The sequence below is a fragment of the Labrus mixtus genome, chromosome 2 (assembly GCF_963584025.1).
Source record: "Labrus mixtus chromosome 2, fLabMix1.1, whole genome shotgun sequence".
Taxonomy (NCBI): domain Eukaryota; kingdom Metazoa; phylum Chordata; class Actinopteri; order Labriformes; family Labridae; genus Labrus; species Labrus mixtus.
In genome coordinates this window covers 23392025-23414716 of record NC_083613.1, presented here as the reverse complement: position 1 = coordinate 23414716, position 22692 = coordinate 23392025, and the positions used below count along the sequence as shown (strand labels likewise).

At 39.9% G+C, this 22692-nt stretch overlaps 1 protein-coding gene and 1 long non-coding RNA gene across 4 annotated transcripts in view; one reads left to right on the top strand and one right to left on the bottom strand.

The window, feature by feature from the left end:
* Positions 1-22692, bottom strand: part of LOC132989550 (uncharacterized) — a 185759-nt gene that overhangs the window by 110916 nt on the left and 52151 nt on the right. The gene's annotated exons all lie outside the window — the stretch shown is intronic.
* On the top strand, positions 9980-13543 carry pou4f2 (POU class 4 homeobox 2). Its single transcript, XM_061057235.1, has 2 exons — positions 9980-10808; positions 11120-13543. The coding sequence occupies exons 1-2, from the start codon at positions 10596-10598 to the stop codon at positions 12041-12043; spliced, it is 1137 nt and encodes a 378-aa protein (XP_060913218.1). The 5' UTR covers positions 9980-10595; the 3' UTR covers positions 12044-13543.

The window sequence follows — 22692 nt, the reverse complement described above, 5'->3', positions numbered from 1 at the left end:
AGAAAGCAAGTTAGTCCAGACTTGCATATCTCCATGAAAAGACAAGAATTATGAAACCTCAATATAACTCTACGTAAAGTATCTGTAATGTTCATTGTGCACTTCATACAGCGAGAGCCGTTTTAAAATAACAGATAAAAGGAGAAAAGGTCACGATCAAGATGTAATGAAGGGCACTCACTGTAGGCTTTAAGGGATTCAAGGCAGCAGATAGCACATTCAAGAAAGAGAGAATTTGCATGAGCCAAGCACCAGCAAAGGTAATATACATAATTGGGGGAAGGGGTGGCAGGCTATGAGGAGGGGATTCTCCATCAAATACGGACATGTAGCAACACATTCTATACTTAATAATTAATACAATGCACTGCACACACACATTGCATGGGATGCATATCCTCAATCCACTGAACAATGACTTTTAAGTGCACTAGAACACAGTGAGCCTGACAAAATATGCACAAATGTGTGCGAGATGAAATACGCTTCTTACCCCCGTAAAGATTAAAAAAAAGCAACAAACGCCTTCCCTAGGCAGAGAGAGCTTAACTATTCTTTTCAGTTCAAAGTCAGGGGTATACTCTAAATATTTGTGTATTAAACATAACACACAAGATGGAATAAATGGAGGACTCGAAAAGAAAGTGCAGGGCCTGCAGGAGAAAACAACATGGAACTGCAATGCTTCTTAATGTCAGTCTGACTAACACAAACAACCATGGTGAAAACAAGCCAAGGCTTCAAATCTTGTAGAAAGTATAAATCGGAGCGAGTAAGATGCTTGCTGGCTACAGTTCTTAAAGGAGCTGGAAATGCAACTGGCCTGGACTTCAGAGTACAAGTTGCTCCACCTCTGTTGTAGGAGACAATTGGGGGAAAATGAGCATAAGATTAAGCAATGAACGACAATCACACCTATATTGTATATAAGTATTTTAAATACAGCTTTCGAGGTATACATCAAGGACCAGTCTAAGGCCCCATACAACATGATTAAATCTAAATCCGCTGACTCTTACACTGTTTGTTTGTTTATTGAGGCAAGTTAGGGGGTGTTCTAAGCCTCAGAACTGCATTAAAAGCTGATCTGGCTTCTTCAGACAGCGCTGCATCCGACTTCCTGTTGTCGACTCGCAGTTGCCGCGGAAAAATTGCTGCTGCAGCCTTAGACAACCTACAGCACTTTGTATGCCGAAAGAAAAGAGTTAATTAGAAATACAAATTCTCCCAGATTGTTATTAATGGGAACTGTAGAGTAAGCAACACATATTTTGTGCCCATAAGTAATTCTCAGGTATCTTTGATCTGTGGCCCACAGCGGATGCTGCTGCGTGCGGCTGTCTGGCTTCTGGGACTCTGCCAGCGCCAGACATCTGGCTACTTTGTTATCATTGGCTGATCTGCTCCCGGGAGGCCACTCTTGTGACACCAGGCAGAGAGTGTCCTGGCAAGGAAAATTATCAGCACATTTTGAGTGGATTAGAGTTCCAAAGTGGTCTTCAAATCTCTACAGGGGTCTGGTGAGCCGTGCTCTTCTGGGGGTTCCTCAGGGCTCTGTTTTGACAACACTGTTGATTTGAAAGACAGCAAGGTTTCGACTCCCACTGTTGCATCACAGGTTTTAGGCAGCGTCTTAGGAAGTGAATAAAGGCCCCCAATTATGATCTGTCAGATGTAGATGGGGAAAATGCACCACAGACTTCCCTTGATTAGTGTGGAGAATCTGGAGTAGCAGCAAATGTTTGTACTAGAGTGCCGCTTGTCGTTTGTACCACAGTGTCATATCTGGCACACATAAAAATGCAGTACGTGCATTTGTTTTTACTGACTAATGCAGTTTAGTTGCTCTCCAAATGCTGCTGCTATAAAATTTCCATTCACATTCTTAACATTCTTAACCTGCCTTGAGCGTTTTTTTTCAACTCAAATATGGCTCCATCTCAAAGGTGGAGTCTGACAATCCGTTGCACAAAACACTTGTTTAGAGGTCAAAAAGAAAAGAATGCTTAATAAGCACAGACTTGGTGGAGGAAAAAAAGCCATGATTTGACAATCTGAACCTTATTCACAGGATTGATTGAGGTATCGTGTCTTCTCCCTTTTTTCTCTTGGCGTTTCCATTTGTGAATACAAAGCTGCGGTGACCCATAAATATTGCATGGTGTGGAGATGCAAAGCAGGAATTAATGACTGGGGTGTGTGTGTGTGAGGGAGCGTGGTGTATGGCAGGTCCCTATGGGATTCTGCTTAGACAGGCGGGCATGGTGAGGGTGTGGTCTCTTTCTCGCTCTCTCTCTCTCTCTCTCTCTCCACCCCACACACACACACACACAAACACACACACACATGCACACACACGCACACACGCGCACACACACACACACACACACACACACAAACTGTAGACTCCCACAACTATACTGGGATGCATGATTGTTGCCCAGTGTGCTTGCCTGGTCGAGCTTTGTGCAATTAAATTTTAAGCACCATTTACACTTATGTTACTCATTAAGCTCTAGGTAGCTATCCTGCTAAAAAAGACACTTCTAGGAGTAACTCATGCTGAGATCATTAGTCAGTTGATTTATATTCATGTAAATGAAAAGTTGAATAACTAATCATGAACTCAGTTATTTAGAAAACTAAAAAGAAAATGATTTCCTGTTTAAACTTCCCTAATGTAAGTTCATGTTTCTTCTTCGCCTTATCTAATTGAAACCTTTTTGGTTGCTTTTTTATGTTTTACATTTGAATTTAGCAATTTCAAAACATCACTAAAGTGTTTAGAAAATTTTTCGGATGGCAAAATGTTAACAAAAGAAAATAATCTTGAACTTGAATCTTGGATGAAACTCTTGTATTGATTGCCACTCAACATTTACAGAGTTTGGTTGTCTTTCTTTCTCTCTCTGTCTCTCTCTCTCTCTCTCTAGGAACTAGTTTAGCCAATTAGTCAATTACTTGAGAAGTTGATGGACAGAAAATTAACTTTTAAAATCACTATCTAAATCCTGTATGTTAAAATTAAAAGAAATGTTCCAGCTTCTCAATTGTAAGGGTTGTTAATTTATTTTTTTCCATAACATCTAACATTTTTCATTCAAGAGTAAAACTTAATCTGATGTTAAAAACCAACATAATTGCAGCCCGACTCATTCTGTACTAAAAACACACACGTCATATATTATCAAAGAGCTCTTGGTACAGCATAAGGTGGGGCTTAAGTTATGACTGCACTCTGTATTCGTCTCATTGTCATAAAACACTGCTAACATGTGATCAGGGCACAATGAGGTAATGACAAAGTAGTTATTTGAGGGAACAAGAAAAACAAGAAGAAAAGTACAAAGAGAGAGAGGGTGAGAGGGAGAGTCAGGGAGAGGCTGAGATCAGCTTTTCCTCTCTGTTTAGCATGATGAATCGGTTGAGGAGGGGCCACTTGACACCTGTCACCTAACCAGCCAGGCACAATTACCTCTAGGGGGAGGACGGGGGACTTGCTGGGGAGTTGTGCATAGCTCCCAGTGAAATAGACGAGCGTTTGAAGATCGTTAGTGTTACAGGCCCTGTCTTCGTGGCCCTGTCCAACCTCCTGAATGGCTCGCTTTGATCACCGAGCTGCGTTTTTGTCAATAGTAGGGGTACACCGCATAAATTATAAAGTTATACACACAAAGTCAGCAGGTAAAACGCCACACTCAATTTCTGTTTCGGACACAGATGGGGCAGCTGATTGCAGGTAATGAGCGTCATCATAGCTCTGCAGCCAATCACGTGTGGCGGCGGAGCCCTCGTGTTGGCGTCATGTTCAGGCTAATGGTGCTGCAGGATGGCACTCCCAATATTGAATGTAAAGCTGTACCTATCCTCTTGTGTATCATCTGTGATTTAGAAAGAGATGATGTCACTGTTATGGATATGATTTGTGTACAGTTTGATGCAGGTAAATATGAGAAAATGTCAATCATTTGAGCTGGCAAAGAGCTGGGCTCACTAGTCTTAAATATCTTAAATAAAATATAATCTACTGCAAATTTGGAGTAGTGATAAATAATGAATCCTTCATATTCTCTGGATATAGGTAACATTCTTCAAAACTGTAGGTGAACTTAAAATGTACTTGGTTGAACCAAGACAGAAATTTAAATTTAGAAAGACATTGCATAACTAAGCAAGAGAAAAAAAAACAATCTATAGGTAGAAGGACAGTTCAAGATAAACATTATAGGAGATTTCAGAGATGACAAAAATTCAGATTTGTCACGCGTACTGCAAAGGCAGCATGCCCTGGTAAGTATTGTATTTGGCAGTGCACTGCAGTGCTTTCAGAGCAGAAAAATGATCATTATAGCTGATGAGGTGAGGGCTCCGAATGATGACAGTGTGACAGCAGCGAGCCTTTTAATTTGTCGGATCAGATTGTGACATGCTCCATCACAGGACGGAGGAAATCTTTTCATTTGTGCAGAAGAGAGAGGGGGGAAAGGAGGTCAATTAGCATCAACCATTAGACAACCCGGTGACAAGCAATATATTACTGCGTAGGAAAGTCAAATTAATGAGAGAGGCAGAAGGAGTGTTCATTCAGGTTGGACAGAATTCTGCAATCATCCTGCTTACATTAATCACTTGAATAGCACTTGACATACGCATTCTTTAAAGTCACATACTCCAAAGTGTTACTTCTCATATACGACGCCTTCCTTGCCATCACGTTTGTTACGAGAGGCCGGGTTTACTCAAAGGTACGTCTGTCATGTCAAACGTTATCCAACAGAACCATGTGCATATAGTTTACTGTAACTTCTGCCTTAGATCAAAATGGTTTTATTGTTTTAATCCTGCTATTAAAGCTTGATCAGTCAAATCTGGACAAGATTTAGTCTGATGTGTGAATGACCACATTGTTTAAAAGATCAGAAAGGCTTCCACCAATAAGATCTTAGCCAAAAGCAGCATGAGAGAGAGGATCTCATTTTATCACAGGAGACAATCTCAAAGCCAGTTTTTTTTTTTCCTTTTCCAGGCAGCCTTTATTTGACTGGCTGTCAGGTACAACGTGCTGCTCTCGATATTGATCTGAAATACCTAAAGGTATGTGACATCATTATGAGGCTTGACCTTATCATCTGCTGCCCTGCAGCCAATAGGCAGGACTGGACCAGAATCAAAAGCGCGCCCCCCCCCCCCCCCCTCCCCCAAAGGTGGGTATCTGGTGTGTTGTAGGGAAATTGGTGGCTGTGTTATTTGTTTTCCTGACCTCTTTGCACACCTCACTTTCAGGGTCTCTCATCGGTCATGGCCTGAGGTTGGATACACTAGATCAGGTTAGCTGGCTCTGCTGTTGGTTATCGTATACTGTGGTCCAAATAAGTTTAGTTGTCCATGATCATGTAGAGAAAAAGTGTCCACGACCCAACCAGGACAACAAACAGTTTCAACCTAATGCTCAGATTAAATGAGTTAATGTACAATACCTTGCTAACCTTTTGTAATTTCTAATTTTGAAAGTGAAAAAATATATATATTTTTACGTATCTGCAAAATACAATTACAGGTAAAAGCGAGGTGAAGATAACCGTTATGGTAAACACACTGTAATTAACAAACAACTAAACCTTTGGTAAGAGCTGAACTAATACCTGTTTAATTCAATAATGAGTTAAATGGCTTTGTATTGGTGAAGAGCAGCACATTCAGGTTTGTTTTTAAGATGACTGAATGGGTAGGAACTTTACTCTTTTACTTTCCTCTAAACACTCTCACCAGCATTGTTAGAGCAAGAAGCAGCATTTTTCAAAATACCCTCTGATAAACCTACTACAGAGAACATAAGGGATAAGTGGCAGAGCTAGCAGCTAACTGGTAGGACAGTGGCGCCTTAGGCTACTAAGACACTTAAAATCTCCTTCTAGAGCTGTTGGAGAGTTAAATAATGAGAGACATGTTCATTTATTAGTGTCTGCATCTGCAGACATAACTCAAAATACATTTAGAATTTGATTCTGTGTCAATGTGCAATTGTTTTTCGCAGAGGATTGCCCTAAACTTTATAAAGTGAGGTCAATGCGTAAACATCTTGTTACACTGCCATCAGGGGGCCAAATACAACATTAACTTTATTACACAAGAAGAAAGATCATAGTTACAGTTAAAAAAAGAAAAGCCAGCATTAATAACAAACCATCCTCAGCATCTTTCTTTCCACTTGCTTTTTGTGGAGAAGTACACTGTGCACTTCAGAATCGCCAAATACAACCTTTTTTTTTATCAGACAAAAGGCCTAAAGTGTCATCACAATCTGCCTGACCATTAGATACCAAAACATTTCAGGTTTTAATTATTTTGCAAGGTAAAGTGTATTTTATAAAAAGTAACACACAAACCAACAGATATCTGGAATGTGTAAAGGACTGCTGATGCTTTTCTCTTGCCACAGGTAGAGATCAAACAGAAATCCATCTCACAGTCTGTATACAAGCTGAGTTGCTCCTGCAGTTTTTTTTTAAACCTCTTCCATTTGTCTTAAGTGTTGATCCACTTGTTCCTTACACAAGCTCTAGTACAGTGTGTGACATTTAGTAAATCCTGAAGGCTTCTACCTTTTTGTTGTATGCATTAAAACAACACTTTAAAGCCACAATGTTCCTCCTGGAACCTGTCACATTTCCCAGGTAAAGCAGATGAATAAATAACCCCCCCCCCCCCCTTCCCCTTCCCTTTTCTGTGTGATTTGCTGTTGCCTTGAGTAAGAAACTGATCTCTTTGTAGACCCTCTCCCAACAAGCATTGACCTTCTGCTCTGACTTGTAAAGAGCTCCACTAGATCAGAAAGGGGAGGGGGAAGCTGTGAATAAAGGCATCAGCACTGTGAGCTGCTTAGAGACATCCACTTCACTTCCACACTCTTCTCTCTTCCTCTCAGTGCAGCTTTCTCTCTGTGTTCAGTGCAGGAGCGAGGATACCTTGTTGGCGGCACAAAGGAGCGGTTCTGTAATAAAAACAGCTGTCTCTGGTGGTCTCGGTGTAATTGGGATTGTTAACGTGGAGAGCTCCTGAGGGAGACTGAGAGGAGTATGTCTTTGTGTAAAGCACACAGGCACCTCTGCAGCACGCCTTGATTCGAATGGAAGTAAGAGAGTGAGGAGGGAAAAAAAAAGCAAACAAGTCACCTGAGTTATATCAAGCTCTGCTGCATGTGCGCTCTCTATTTTGCCTGGGCTTTACTTTTGTTTTTAGGCAGTGCCGATTTATTTATATGTAGTACAACTCCTTGAAGTGAGGCGATTCTTTTCTTTTCACAATTCTACTGAGAGTTTCTGTATTTGAAAGGTAAGGTATGAATGCACCTTCAAGCATCGAGACAAGCCTTTGTGTGATAGTAATATTCCCTCCGATTATTGTATCGGTTTGGTGACGTAAATTGAGGCCAGAAACGTTTTAATCTGGAGAAGTATTTTGCGGACACTGCAGAAGTTTTTTGGGGGGGAACTGTTAGATCAAAGCCAGCTTAATATTAAGATGTTGAGTGTTTATCTTTTAGATGCATTTTTATGTGAAAAGGAAATTAAAACAATACTGAAATGTCATTAATATCTCTGTGTTTGTTTTTCTGTTGGTCATAAATAATTCTTTACTTATTTATTTATTTATTAATTTGCATATTATGTGATATTATAACACATTTAAGAAAATACAAACTTAAAAAAAATACATTATATATATATATTTTTATCATTCCTATAAAAGCTAAAAAGGGTTTGTGATTGTAACAGAAAAATCCAGGATTGTCACATCACTGTGTCTCTATTAGCCATTTCAGACCCTTCAAAGGTAATTCTGTTAATCACACTGACTTACTGTCCTCCCTCAAACGTTGAGTGAGCTGTTGGCATGGGAAGTGAAAGCCTCAGGTACGTGAACACACAGGAAAAGTGCTGAAAATGTACTTCAAAGTCAATTGCTTTGGAGCAAGTGAATTGATTTATTTGACTTAAGATATACTTTTTTTTGTGTGTGTTTCATTGTGGATGAAAATTTCATACACCAATTTAGAGGTGGTGAAATATAAATGATTTCTTTAAAGTTTCATCATAAATCAGTCTGTCGGTATATGTGAGCAGACACTGATTGCTCCTTGATGTCTCCTGAGCCTGATCTCTTGTCTCCTGGTGTCTGTAGGAGGTGGCTGCAGCAGCGCCTGTTTTTCTCCCCCCGCTGGGGAGGCAACATATTTCTGCAGCTTCATGGCTCAAATGTAATGTAAAACTCTATTTTGCAACACCAACAGGCGTTGAGAGATATGGAAAAAGTCAACGTGTATCAAGATAAAAAAAAGAAGGGGGAAAAAACGGGAACTGACACCTTGACGCTCTCAAAAACACCGCGTGCGCATGAGAGCGCGTGAGCCGCCACGTTAACGCTGCAGCATCGGTAGCCTCGATATAAACGCTGTCAGACTTTTTATTGCAGTGGCGCGCACACACACACACACACACACACACACACACACACACACACACACACACACACACACACACACACACACACACACACACACACACACACACACACACACACACACACACACACACACACACACACACACACACACACACACACGCTGTGGCCACATACAGAGACATACATGTGACGCTCATAATTAGAAGAAGATCATGCATAATAAGCTCCAGTGAAACGTGCAATTTAATGCTTTACCATTAGCCGTGTAGTCTATATTATTAACACATTAAAGGTGATGAAGGGGTCAAGCACTGCTCCATAAGTGCTACAAGATGTCACACCTTCTCGTGCGTGTGGGGAGAGCGAGAGTGAGGTGTGTTTTGAAAATTACAGCCACACAGAAGGAGAAAACAAGTGTTATTGTTTCCATAAGATAACCTCCAAGAGACCTACATGATAACAATAATCTCACCCTAAAGACGTGACCGTATTAAATTACCAGATTAAACACCTCGTTTATTACAACAAGATGAAGCGTTTTAATCGTGTAAGAGATGATGTGGCTTAATTAGAGAAGAGATATGATAATAGCCTGCTATGACAAGTAAATATATTTCCAATAAAATGGTGCTAATTATTTGGTTAAATCGCCTTTTATCGTCACTCGTTGCGTAACTGCAGTGGGTCTTTTGCGTGTGAGACAACACGCATCAAACGATATAAAATTATACAAAACACGGATTTTTTTTCATGTTTAACGTTTTTTTGTTAATCTTTTTTTTTTTCCAAGTTTAATCAAATTTTCATTGGAACAAAGAAAAAAATGTTTGACGCTCAAGTATAACCTTTGCTATTAATTAGGCTAAATTTAGAAATAAGTATACAGTTTGAGCATATGACAATCATAATAAGATGAGCTTTTTTATTTCTTATTTTAATTCTAGGTCTTATGTTAAATAAATGCAAATATACCGGGAGGCTGATTTTTTTGTATTTACGATAACAATTTGTATATGGACTTTCACAGACGTAGTAGAGCTGTCCATGGTATGCAATTCTTTTTTTTAAATGGACTATATTTCGAAAATAATTTTGAACCTGTTTACAATATTTAAGATGCAGTATTTTAAAACACACAGAAATGATGAACACAGAAATTCAAACCGATAAATAGACGTTTTAAAAAAAGGGATAAGCTTAATAAGACGCACTGGCTGTAACAAGGTGTTGGTGGTAAAAAGTAGAGTCATTTGAAATAAATGCCTTGTCGCACACTGCCCATGCGCAAAGTCCCCAGCGGCGGCGGCGGTGGTGGTGGGGCTAATGAAGAATAATAAATCATGAAAGGGTTTTTCAGGTACAGCTGGAAAGAGTGTGTGTATGCGAGAGGGTGAGAGACTCAGAGGGAGTTGTAGATAGAGAGAGAGGGTGTGTGTGTGAGAGAGAGAGAGGGGGGGAGGGAGAGGGAGAGGGAGAGAGAGAGAGAGAGAGAGAGAGAGAGAGGCGGAGAGAGACTCAGTCTGCCCTTCGCCTCAGAGCAGAGGCAGTTCGGGTCCCCGCAGCATTGAACGTAGTCGAGGAGGTACAGTACAGAGACTGTCACCGCCATTATTGCTCACTTACGCTCATTTCAAGACGGAAACTTTCACCAAAAAAAGAAACAAACAGGTCAACGAAAGCGGCAACAGTTTGAAACTTGAAGTCTTTTTGGAAATCCTAAGAGACGAGAAGAAACTTTTAATTTTTTTTTTTTTCTGGCGTCGTTTTTGAGGAGTTGCGCAAAAAAAAAAATATCCAAGGCAAAAATATTGTTAAAAAAAAAAACAGGTTCGAGACGGTTGAAGGAGGAGAAAAAGAGAACGAAAGGTTAATATTTCCGCGCCACAAGTCCAACAAGGGAAAAAGGGTACCTGCTGCGTGCAGTTGCATGGCTAATCTCATCGGCCAAAAAGACCTCCGCTAGTTATAATAAATAGATGTGATAACTTCAGTGTTGGACCATCTTCAGCCCTACACTTTTACTCGACAGTGACTTGAGATTCCTGCGAAGCAATTGGGCTTCAACTCCGCACCGAGGAGGCGGAGTCTTAAGTTATTAAAAGGAACTTGCTGAGGCTCGGACGCCCGCAAATATGATGATGATGTCTCTGAACAGCAAGCAGGCTTTTGCCATGGCCCACTCAAGCTTGCCCGAACCCAAGTACTCTTTGCATTCCTCCTCGTCCTCCACCTTGACTTCCAATGCACCCTCGTCGTGCTCGTCCTCCCGACACAGCAGCACCATCATCAGCAGCAGCGGCAGCAGCTCGGAGGCGATGCGCAGAGCCTGTCTCCCAAACCCACCGGTACGTATTCTGCATAATCACTGCTTAAAGGCACATTTTGACAGCCCACTTTTTTTGCTTGATGTTTTTTTCATGTCTGCACAGCAAATCACCCAACACCTTTTTTTTTTTCCTCTGCTCAACTTATGTATTCAGCCGGCTTTGCCTCTCGTATTAATTTTTATGACCTGGGATGTTGCATGTGTCTTGTTTTGTGTGCTCCCCTTTTTTAGGATTTCTTTTTTTTTCTCATTCTGGAAATGTTTTAAACCGAGGAGTGGAGGGAGAATTCCCTGCTGACAGTTATGTGTGCATTCTATTTGCAATTGCAGAGCAATATATTCGGAGGCTTGGATGAGAGTCTGTTGGCCCGAGCTGAAGCTCTCGCGGCGGTGGATATAGTCTCGCAGACCAAGAGCCACCACCACCCTCCACATCACAGCCCCTTCAAGCCGGACGCCACCTACCACACCATGAACACTCTGCCCTGCACCTCGTCGTCCTCCTCCTCGGTGCCTATTTCTCATCCGTCCGCCCTGTCTGGCCACCACCATCACCACCACCATCACCACCACCACCAGCCCCACCAGGCGCTGGAGGGGGACCTGCTGGACCACATCACCCCAGGACTGGCGCTGGGAGCCATGGCTGGGCCGGATGGCTCGGTGGTTTCCACGCCTGCGCACCCTGCCCACATGGCGGGCATGAACCACATGCACCAGGCTATCAACATGGCACATGTCCACGGGCTACCATCGCACATGGGCATGAGCGACGTGGACGCTGATCCCAGGGACTTGGAAGCGTTCGCGGAACGATTTAAACAGAGACGGATCAAACTCGGGGTTACCCAGGCGGATGTAGGGTCAGCTTTAGCCAGCCTGAAGATACCTGGGGTGGGCTCCCTCAGCCAGAGCACCATCTGCCGATTCGAATCTCTCACGCTTTCTCACAACAACATGATCGCTTTGAAGCCTATCCTGCAAGCATGGCTGGAGGAAGCGGAGAAATCACACAGGGAGAAACTTAACAAACCCGAGTTGTTCAACGGCGCAGAGAAGAAGCGAAAGCGCACGTCGATAGCCGCGCCGGAGAAGAGATCACTGGAGGCCTATTTCGCCATCCAGCCGCGTCCCTCCTCGGAGAAAATCGCAGCGATCGCAGAGAAACTGGACCTGAAAAAGAACGTAGTGCGGGTCTGGTTTTGCAACCAGCGACAGAAACAGAAACGGATGAAATACTCTGCATGCGTCTAAGAATCGCTTTAAACCAACACCCACTTAAAGACTTGGGAACTGCTTAAAGACGATTTGTACCATATGTCCTATCACACCTTTTTTTCAATCGTCGATGACTTTGTGCTTTGAACTTCGAAAAATTCATAAAATTGAACTAATGACTGAAAAAAATAACCCCAGTCACGTCTTTTACTCGCTGAGAGGGGATACATGGAGTCAAGTTGAAGCATCGTTTGAAGAGCAAGTAAGAACACTGTTTCCACACTTACTATGCTTCACCTTTTTACTGACTTACAGGACTCTGCTTTCATTTTTACTTACAATTCATTTCAAATGAGGCCAACTTCATTTTTGCGTAGGCAGCAACACCCCCCACCCCCCCAATGAAAATGGTTCTTTTTCACACAGCGGGGCTATAGTTGAACTCAAAGCACTTGGTTTGGTGACTCTCTTTGGTGTTTATATTTTGTGGCTTATAGGATAAGCTACAATTTTCCCTCCGAGTTCGTGACGATGCAGTCTGACGTTTATTCAGGGTCCACGAGGGGGGTTTAAAGGGACAACATCCAAGCTAATATTAAATTACTGCCAAAAAAAGCCCTTTGTAAATGAATAATTTGTCACACACTTCATTTGTGTCTAAATGTGTAATTAATGCCACTTATTTTGTTACCATGTTTAAACAAAGTCAGGGATCTATTTTTAAGATAGGCTACCCAGATTGGGGCTAAGGTATAGGGTTTGTTTGTTTTTCTTATCGTTATTATTATGATAATTATTATTATGAATCCCCATTATGTTGAGATAAAGACATAGTGCGTCACTTGTAAGGATTTCTAAGATTTTCGCTATTAAAAAAATATGATTTCTCGCCGGCTGCAATAAGTTTACACTCCAGCGTGGGCCGGTGTCTTATGAACTATTTATTGAGTGAGGTCATGTTTACTTCATTATATATTTATTGGGATTCCCCCTCCCTCCTCGTTTTGCCTGAGAAAATCAAATTCTGACAGCAAGTAAAGCGTGTTGTTCTGCTTTTAAAAGGGAAACGACTGTGAAATTTTACAGTCACAAATTTTAGTTTGGAACATTTGAGATGGTACAATCGAGATATATATGAGATAGTATTCTCTTTTTTAAAATTATTTTGTGTACGTTTTCTGCTATTTATTTGTATAAATATACGCGTATCATTATGAAGTCGTTGCTTGTTAAAAAAAAATCACCTTGTTTAAGTAAAATGTTTTTTCTTGAAGAGAAAAGAAAACAGCTTCATGGAAGTATACGTGTACAATGTAAATATTTCATTGGAACCAGTCGATGCACATAAATATATCCGTACAGGTTTTTGCTGTATTGCTGTTTTAGCTGAGGTAAACTTATTTCTGTAATGTATGTTGCTTTTTTTGGTTCCCTGGTTAAATTATTCTATTAATTTATGACATCCATGTAATTTTAATTTATTTAATTATTGAACTGCAATATGTGTTTCATTAAAGAACAAACTTTAACATTTAATCCGACGTTTTTTTCTAAACTGTGTAATGTGTATCATCCAGACATATTAATATTCTTTTATTTATTCATCTGTTTATTTATTAATGAGGAGGATGGGAACGGTTTAGCTGTGGGCTGCACTGCTTTAAACAGATGTGTTGTGGATACAGTTGAAGACCAATACCGCCATTTTTTTTCTCCAAATGTAGACAGCGTGACATTGTGGCTGTAAAAAGGTGTTAGATTTGATTTTAGGAGGCACTGCCTTTGTGCCCATTAGCAAGACACAAACACTACCCCCACCAAAACTCCCTAACCTTTTCTACAAATGCCCGAGTAATGTAAGAGATGAATAACCAAAATAATCAATTGCAAGTAGAATATCTTTTTTTTTCTTTTTAATTCAACACCTTTCTCCCCGGGCCTCCTCATAAAGCAGGCCACACAGGAGAAACCCTCTTCGTCTTCTATCCCACCAATGTTAAAGACAGACTGGCTCCTCCACCGCCTTGCTGCCAGCTTATGCAGCTCACTGTGGCCTTACCTGAGAGCAAATGCTAATATTCTATTAGAGTCTAATCAGGAGGTCTATGGAGAGCCGGATGGGTCCCTGGAGCGCAGACTTGCCAGATGTCAGCCCGCCAGAAAAACAGCTCGCCTGCCAACGTGCCCGTCTCTATTTAAATACACACTCCAACGTGCATGCGGGCATACCGGCTCAGGCTTTGATGCAAAACCTTAGCTAAGAAGCTAGATATGAGGAGGAGGGTAGGAAAAAATATGGGAGTATTTTGAGTGTCATGTTCGGAGCAGAGTTGATGTTTGTGGGCTTCAGGGCTGACTGGCTGGCTGGCTGGCTGAGCGCTGAGTTAGCGTTTCAGCACCATGGACAGATACCTGAGAGGCTGCACGAGCCAAGCATTAGCATTTCTTAAAGCTGTCCTCCACCTTTACACTGATCATTTACAGCACCTGGAATGCATTTGCATGGGATTATGTTTGGATATTGAAAAATAGTTGTATGATGAAAAATTATTACACAAAGAATTTCAGGTAATATACTTCATACAATACTGAAAATAACGTAAAATAATATATATTGATTTAAAAAAAAAAAATAGTATAATTTCTTTTAATTTTTATCTCAAAATCTGACAAATTTTACGTATGCCTTCAGTGTGTCTTGAAAAAGTTTTACATGAGGAGATAAATAGCCTGAGACCAAGCAATATTTTAAATGTATTTTATTTTAATAAATATTTAACTGATTCAATGTCACTTAAAAGTTCTTCGATATTTATCCTCTACCTTCAAACTACGATAAAATGTCTTCAAATTGTTAAGCAACCCTCCATGACACTGCTCCATAAAGCAAACAGCGCTGTCCTCGTGACAAATGAAGAGTATCAAAACGAGCGTTATTAATGAGACAGCGATGATGGTTCATCAATTAAAAGATGCTCCTGGTGAGTGCTTCTAATTTCCCCTAAATGAGCCATTCACTTAATACGTTAATAAGAGCGAATTATTAAATTACACATCGAATTATGAAAAGCAGATAATTATGAAGAGCGAGTTAAGCAGTCATTAGCCATCCCTGTTAATTACCGCTGGTCAGGGAGGGCTGCGCGTGAGGGTCTCATCGGGAATTGAAATTAACTTTATGCAGCTTGACAAGCGCGAGCCCTGCACACACAGACAGAGAGGGAGACAGACAGAAAATGAGACAGACGGAAAATGAGACAGACGGACAGGCTCTCTACCAGACTGCTGCTGCTGCTGCTTTATTTCACATATTTGGCTAAAATCGATCTGGATTCTTTGATAGCGAATCAATGTGGCCCAACACTATAAACATACACACACACACACATACACACAAAACACACACACACACACACACACACACACACACACACACACACACACACACACACACACACACACACACACACACACAAGCAAAAAGGCCTCAGCAGCACAATGAAAAAAATCGAAGGTCCCTTTTTTTTTATATAATAAATATGTGAAGTAAACAGTTTACCTTGAAGCCACAGACACACGTGCTCACGTCATGCTCTATACATTGAAGCGTCCATATATGACAAGAGGCTTTCTTCCAAACGAAAGGGGCAGCGCTGTTTCCTTTTGTTATAATTACGCCCTCTGTTTTATTTTTCTCACTCCCCTGAACATTTCCCCCTCTTTCACAGGGATGCTGATGAAATTTTAATGAGGCCAGGGACTGTCGGAGCTCCGCCTGGGGACCCGAGAGTAGAATATTTTAACTGTACATTTACGCCAAGTGTCTGCCTTCAAAGACGCGACTGCTCTGAATTAGACGAGCCATAAAGCGAGCGCGCGACACACCATATAACCCTTTATTTATCATCTGTTGGGCTCTATCTGCACCGCCAAAAATACTGTGCAACAACCAGTCACATCACATGGCTGCTGCTTTGATGTTAAGCGGCAATCGCTATTTGATATTGTCGCCAATCAGTTGTTGTTGTTGCAATATTAATCAGCCATCAATAGTCATTAGTTTGTTAAGTGTTTTCCAAAAACTAATCGATGGGGCAGCAGTGGAGAAGGATGTCGGTGGGATACTTTTTGATACAGGATGGCATTCAAAGGAGGGGAAGCCACACTGGATCGGCCAATGAAATAGCTCCATCCCTCTCTCCCTTTCTTTCTCAGCGCACTCTAATATAATCGTACGCGCAAACTCGTAGTAGCCACGCGCACATCAATAAACAGTCGAGTTGACGCCAGGGGGGGTCTGCATATTATAAGTTAAGTTCAAATACTGAAACCGTTTTTTTAAACAATGTTTTAACATTTTTTATTTAAGCCAATTTAAGACCGGATATGAAAACATCACAAACAAACGATAACGAAATTACCGAGATGACACTGAACTTTTGAAAGGAAAAAAAATAAAATATTCAAAGGAAAAGGCCTTAATTTTAAAATGTAGCGTAAGAAATCAAGATGCGCTGAAAACATTTGGTACTGTCCAGACATGCGTAGACGAGAACTCGTGCCAAATTAAAAATTTATGAGAAGGATGTATTCTGAGTTTTGCTTTGATTTTGAGTGCTTTGAACGTCAAATATTTTTTTTTAAATTAAAAAATTAAAATTAAAAAAAGACTTTCAAGTGCCATTTGAGGTGTTAAATACTGAGATTTTAAGAAGTGAAGACATTTAAAAATTTGTATCAAAGAATCTTTAAAATAATTTGAATTTCTTGAAAAAAATGAAACAGTCTCACTTGAATTATAAACTATTGGAAATGCTCCCAGCCTCCATGTGTAAAATAGCTCAGGGGCGTGATTAAATGTGGGTGATGAGAGGCCACAGTCACCCCTGACATGTGGCCAAAACCTAAATAATGATTTCTGATGCATAACCAACTTTCTATATCTCCCCCAGTGATTTATGTTTATTTTTACATATTTGTTATTAATCAAAACGTATATTTTTTGTTTAATTTCTATAGACTTTAACATTATAATTATTGCTTTTGTAGATATTTGATTTTTGCCTTACAGTTGATGTCCTTGTGTGAATACCTGGAATGTATTCTTCAACATGAATCAATATGAATATTCAAATGCTTTAGCTTGAGGCAGATAGCGTCTACACTCAGCTATACTGTTGCAGTATCTCAAACATGGCGAGGATCTTTCAGAATGTATCAATGCATGTGTGTTTGGTGAATTTATCAACTTAGACACCAGTAAGGTGTATCAGTAAATATAATATAGTGTATATGTAATAATGAAAGTCCAGTCTAGGGAAGTTATCCAATAATGGAACAGAACACATTGAGTCACCAAAAATATTATTAATGCTTTGCAATACTTTTATTTACAGCTAGGGGAGTATGATCAAAAGCTGTCACAAAATAAAATAACCTCATTGAACGGTTACACTGGTGTGTCCATGTAGGCAAGAGGAAAAAAGTATTTCAAGGATAACTGACTGCCTGTGAAAATAAAGATTTAAAGCGGATTAGATCTCCACATTTGTCACATGAATGAACAAGACGGTCGGTGGAGTTCACAGAAGTGACCAACATCTTTGTATAATTAATTTTTAATCTTAACTTTTTGCTCTTTCTACACTTTATGGGAGGGATTTTAAGGTCATTATTCAGAAAGGCTAAGATAGTAAGATCTCTATATACAAATGAGGGTAGATTTCTTTCCACAACAGTGCATCACAAAACACAGATATCGTCCAGTTTGTCGCCTTAAGACTGATCAGTACACAGCAGGGACAGCAGGATAATCTTCAGATGAATACTTCAACAGATTTTGTTTTACAAATTACTTTTGATCTCCCTTCGTGAATTGGTTGCTACAAAAATGATTAAAAACCTACTGCATGTTTGTATATTATTTGTTTGAACATTTATGTAGCCTATACAAACTGCTGTCTTAACATTTTACATTAAAAATAAAGAAAATAAATAAATACTGAAGGAGCTGACTCTCATTGGATTAAATGTCCAACTAAAAGTGTCACATTGATAGTACAATAACTATGTTTATTCACAAAAACTGTATATTTAATCTTAATCTATACGAGTGGGTCTGATCAGTATATTCTTTCAGGGAATACAGACCAGGACCTTCAACATTAGATTGGCAGATCTTAATCTGTGGATTACTCATAACGTGTGTGAATACACAAGCTATTAACTAAATGTCCTCATCATTTAATTCAGTGTTCTCAGTTATATGTTATGACCTAATGTGTAAATTGATGGCATCAAAGTGCCTTCAGTCATCAAATATTAACAACAGGGGGAGGATATACACTTTTATGAACCGCCAGGTCTCCCTACATGTGCTGCCTTTTCACCCGATCTTAATTTTTTTGCAGACGTAGAGGTTTAAACTCACTCGTTTTCAGAGGCTGTTTTGGTGTTCCGAATGAGTAAGCTGTAGACCTGGTAGAGATTGGACCTTAATGAGAAGGTGGTAGATCTGTCTGCTGGATGTGTGTTCATTGGGCTTTGACAGCCGGGCTCTGTTGCAGATCTATTAATCATACCCACAAGGAGTGCTGGTCTCTCTCTCTCTCTCTCTCCCTCTCTCAGTCTCTCACTCACTCCCTCAGTTTTCAGTTTATACAGAACAGAATCATTTACATAAAGTCCTTAAGGCAAATAACTGTTGGGGGCTCTAATTTATATCTGATCGAAAATTAGCCGTCATTATGCGCGCCATTAGCTGCGTCTTTAATGTGCTTCTAAGCACCATTTGTCAAGCAGCTTGTTAATATCCTTCAAGTCTTTAAAGTTGAGAGCTCATTAAAGACTGCTGGGCCTGCTCTTGATGCCATTTCATAAAATTCAGAGGGAGGGGACTGAACATTTTAAAGTTTTTAGCATTGATATTGTCCAAAATATGAGTAGAGAATGGGCTGCTTGTGCATTGTGCTTACTTTTTTTAAAGACTAAAATAAGGAATACACAGTTTGCATGGGGAACATGTTTTTGTTAGATATACACTTTAAATAAATATAGGCAAAACTATCACTTTGCTAAAGTCTAATTAAAGATTTACCTACAATATGATCCCACCAACAGAAACATCTAGTAAACTGCTTTTTTTGTGAATTTTTCTTTTGGCCGTGTGAAACCTTGAACTGAAAGCAAATTGTTTTTGGAATGCACACATCTGATAGGTAAACGGAGCCCTTGATGTAAACCCTGTATGCTGAAAAGCCATCCCATATCTTTGCTTTACCCACGGCCCAATCTTTTCCTATGGGTAATGGGAGTTATGCTGCTTTATTATTGGTTAGAACTCCAGTGTCCTTAGTCTTTTTCCCCCTCCTGCAGTATAACAGATTCCTCCAGGCTAAAGCAATAAAGAGAGTAATTAGAATGCTAAAGACAGATGTAAATAAAGGGAATGAGACAGTGGTGAGGGATGAGGCGTCGAGGTCACACACTCTCATCAAAAACCCAGTTGGTAGCAAATGACACAACGTTCAGTGCCAGAGGCCCGGGGCTACGACTGCAAACCAGAGGACATAATGGACTAAATTATGGCCTCAATGGCTATGCATTGCAAAGCACCAATAAGGACACACACACACACACACACACACACACACACACAGACACACAATATCAAACCCCAAACACAGATCTACTGTATGGTCGGATTATATCTATCCAAAGAATTACGTAATGTATGCACATTATACAGCATACCATATCAAAACAACATGCTGATATCAAGCAGTGTGATTCAGTCTTCATTCCCCCCCCCCCCCCCCACCCCCCATCCCCATTAAGGTTGTGGACTCTAATTTTTTAATTTTCTGACCAGGAAAATTATAAGACTATTTTTCATATATATATATATATATTTAAATTATATATTATATAAATTATATATATTTAAATTATGGCATAGTCTGCAGATTTCTGATGTACATAAAGCTACAAAGATGACCTTTTATTTGGTGTTGATTTTGGCGACCCCTGTGGACAATGTATAAGACACACTTTTAGCTGCGTCTTATACACCGGTGCAACCAATACACCAGTATAAAATACTGAAACACGTGCCCTCATTACAGCGGGGCAGCAGCCACTATCTCTGCGACCTGATACGATTAAAAACCCATCCCCATTCATTGTGTATTGAAAGCTGAGTGCACGCTGTGCTGGGAAAGACGGCGACACAGACCAGTCTGGCTGCGCGACTTTTTCCACATCTTTTCTTCCTCACGAGGTCATAATCATGTATTTACAGAAAACAGTGGTATATTTTTTCCGTAAATAAACATTGTGGAGTTCTTTTTTGATTGAAAGAGTCCTATATTAAAGTTAAAGAGTGACCAGAGGAGTCAGGCATCGCGACTCGCAAGCTAGGAGTCTCACAACTTTCCCTGCAGGCTGAGAGCTCAACTACCGTATTGTAGCTAGTAGGAGTGCAAACTCCCGAACGTGAAAAAAGACGGGACTTTAAGAGCGACACGTTGTAGACATCGCTGAACACAATATAAATCATCACGCAGGAAAACAGTTTAAACTTTTCTCTCTCTAAGAGACCTTCAAAACAGGGTGCATCTCATATACCGGTGCGACTTATATTCCGGATTTTACGGTATCTCTGCCGTTTTTGTCCTGTACTTATGTATAGTAGGGTTTTTTTCTGACCTACAATCTCATCCTGTTTTATTTTAAATGTCTAATGTATCACTCACTGTGAAACCTTTCCGCAGAAAATTGTAAATGAAGACAGTTATTGATATGCTGTTAATATCATTTGACGTAGTAGAGCCTTTGGCAGCGGTTGCAGGGATTCAAACAACATAGAAGTGGACCGTTTTGCTGCTGATGGTCATGTTTGCTGTTGTAGGTCATGTAGCGGCGCCAATACTAATTTCAGTCTTTTTCTTATCCTTCTAAAATAAATCCTCACAGGAGCCTCAATTTGTGTATTTATTTATTCAATCATAACATAACAAACTTAGGAACATAAAATGGGTAAAATATCATTCTTATTTGATCATATTGGTAGAATAAGTGAAGATATGTGTGTGCAGGCAGACCCCAGCTAACATCCTCCCTAAACTCTATACACTTGAGATTACACACATGAAGAGGGGGTAGGGCTAATTCAAATATTTGCATTATTGAAAATACATCAACTACTAGAATGCCATTGTATTTAACAACATAAGACATTAATAAATTAGCCAAATTCTTAGTGACAGTATAAATCATCATTTATGCTGGGCGTCAAGGGGCTTTCTTTGAGTTCCAGACACAAGGAAGAGGTCAGCAAAGCAGCAAAGGTATTGATATTCCAACTATTAATTGTTAGTAAATCCGGCATACTATCTACCTGCCTATCTGCCTACCAACCTACCGAGTCACTTGTAGGAGTTGATCATCAGAATAAACTGTTCTGTTGTTCCTCTAGAATTAAGGGGTGATTCTATAATGGCAGAATCTTGTATCATGTGTTATATTTTGGACATTATAAGACATGAAAGATTGAGATAAGGACGTTCACATTATACCGTAGATTTTCCAAGAAGGTCCTGTATTGGTGTGAACTCCACATAGTTAAAAAGTACAGAAACTGAACCTTTAGAGGACAAAACTCACATCCACTCAGTGCCACATTAAACTGTTCTACACAGTTGGGACCCGGTGTTGTTAATGAGCCCCCTCTATACGTTTCCTCAGCTTCACATACTCAGTGCTTTATATCTGTTCATCTCTCTTTTATGTCCCTCAGTTTGTGAGAGACATAAATCCCTACATTATCCACTACACATTATGCAAAGAAGCATACTCTACATGGAAGTAGTGTAGTGTGGAATATGAATGTTATAGATGTTTTTTTTTTCTCTCTTGTTGTATTTATTTGTATTAGTCCTTTATGAGCTAATTAAAACCCAATTGTAGACTTGTGTAGTCGTAAATTAAAAGTTGTAAATGCAATATGTAGAGAGAAGTGGATGAGAAGAACAAGATCTTCAAATTGGAATTATGGCACAGATCATTTTATCAGTATATTGATGTATGTTGTGGCATGTTTTTGAGTCTTCTGCAAATTAGATTGAGAAACCTTTTAGAGATAGACTAACCTCAAAGGAGTGTATGACTTTGAGTATTACACACCTTACAAATAAAGGTATTTTACCAAATTTGAGAAAACATTTTAAAAACATACAATATTGCCTTTAAAGGGTCTTTCTCATTGGCTCCCCTCAGCTAGTGATAATAAAGAAGAGGCTTCTAGATAAATGGCACAGAAAGATCTCTGACTATAACACTATTAAACAAAATATAGTCTCTAATCAACCAACATGTATAACAACTTATATCTTAAAATGTCATGAATTCAAGTTAATAAGGTATTTCTGTAAAGTTATAGCTCCAGCATAACGTTTTAGCTCCAGGTACAGTATCTGCAGTGAAGCTCCATTAACTCTGCTGATAAGTGTTCTCACATGTTCTTGAAGAAGCCAGGCGGAAGGTCTATAGAAATTATTTACATGATGACAAACTGTACCGTGGTCTCATGTGTTTGTTGTAAACCATCACTGGAGTTTTTACACCGGGAAGTTTCTCTCCTTTTGGTAAAGCTGACGAGCCAGGGAGCTAGTGCTGGGGGGATACCT

Bases quoted from the DNA above. Each gene is read 5' to 3' on its own strand.
- pou4f2 (XM_061057235.1), top strand. From the start codon at position 10,596: ATGATGATGATGTCTCTGAACAGCAAGCAGGCTTTTGCCATGGCCCAC. The intron at 10,809-11,119 runs GTACGTATTCTG...TTGCAATTGCAG, and splicing joins CCTGTCTCCCAAACCCACCG to AGCAATATATTCGGAGGCTT.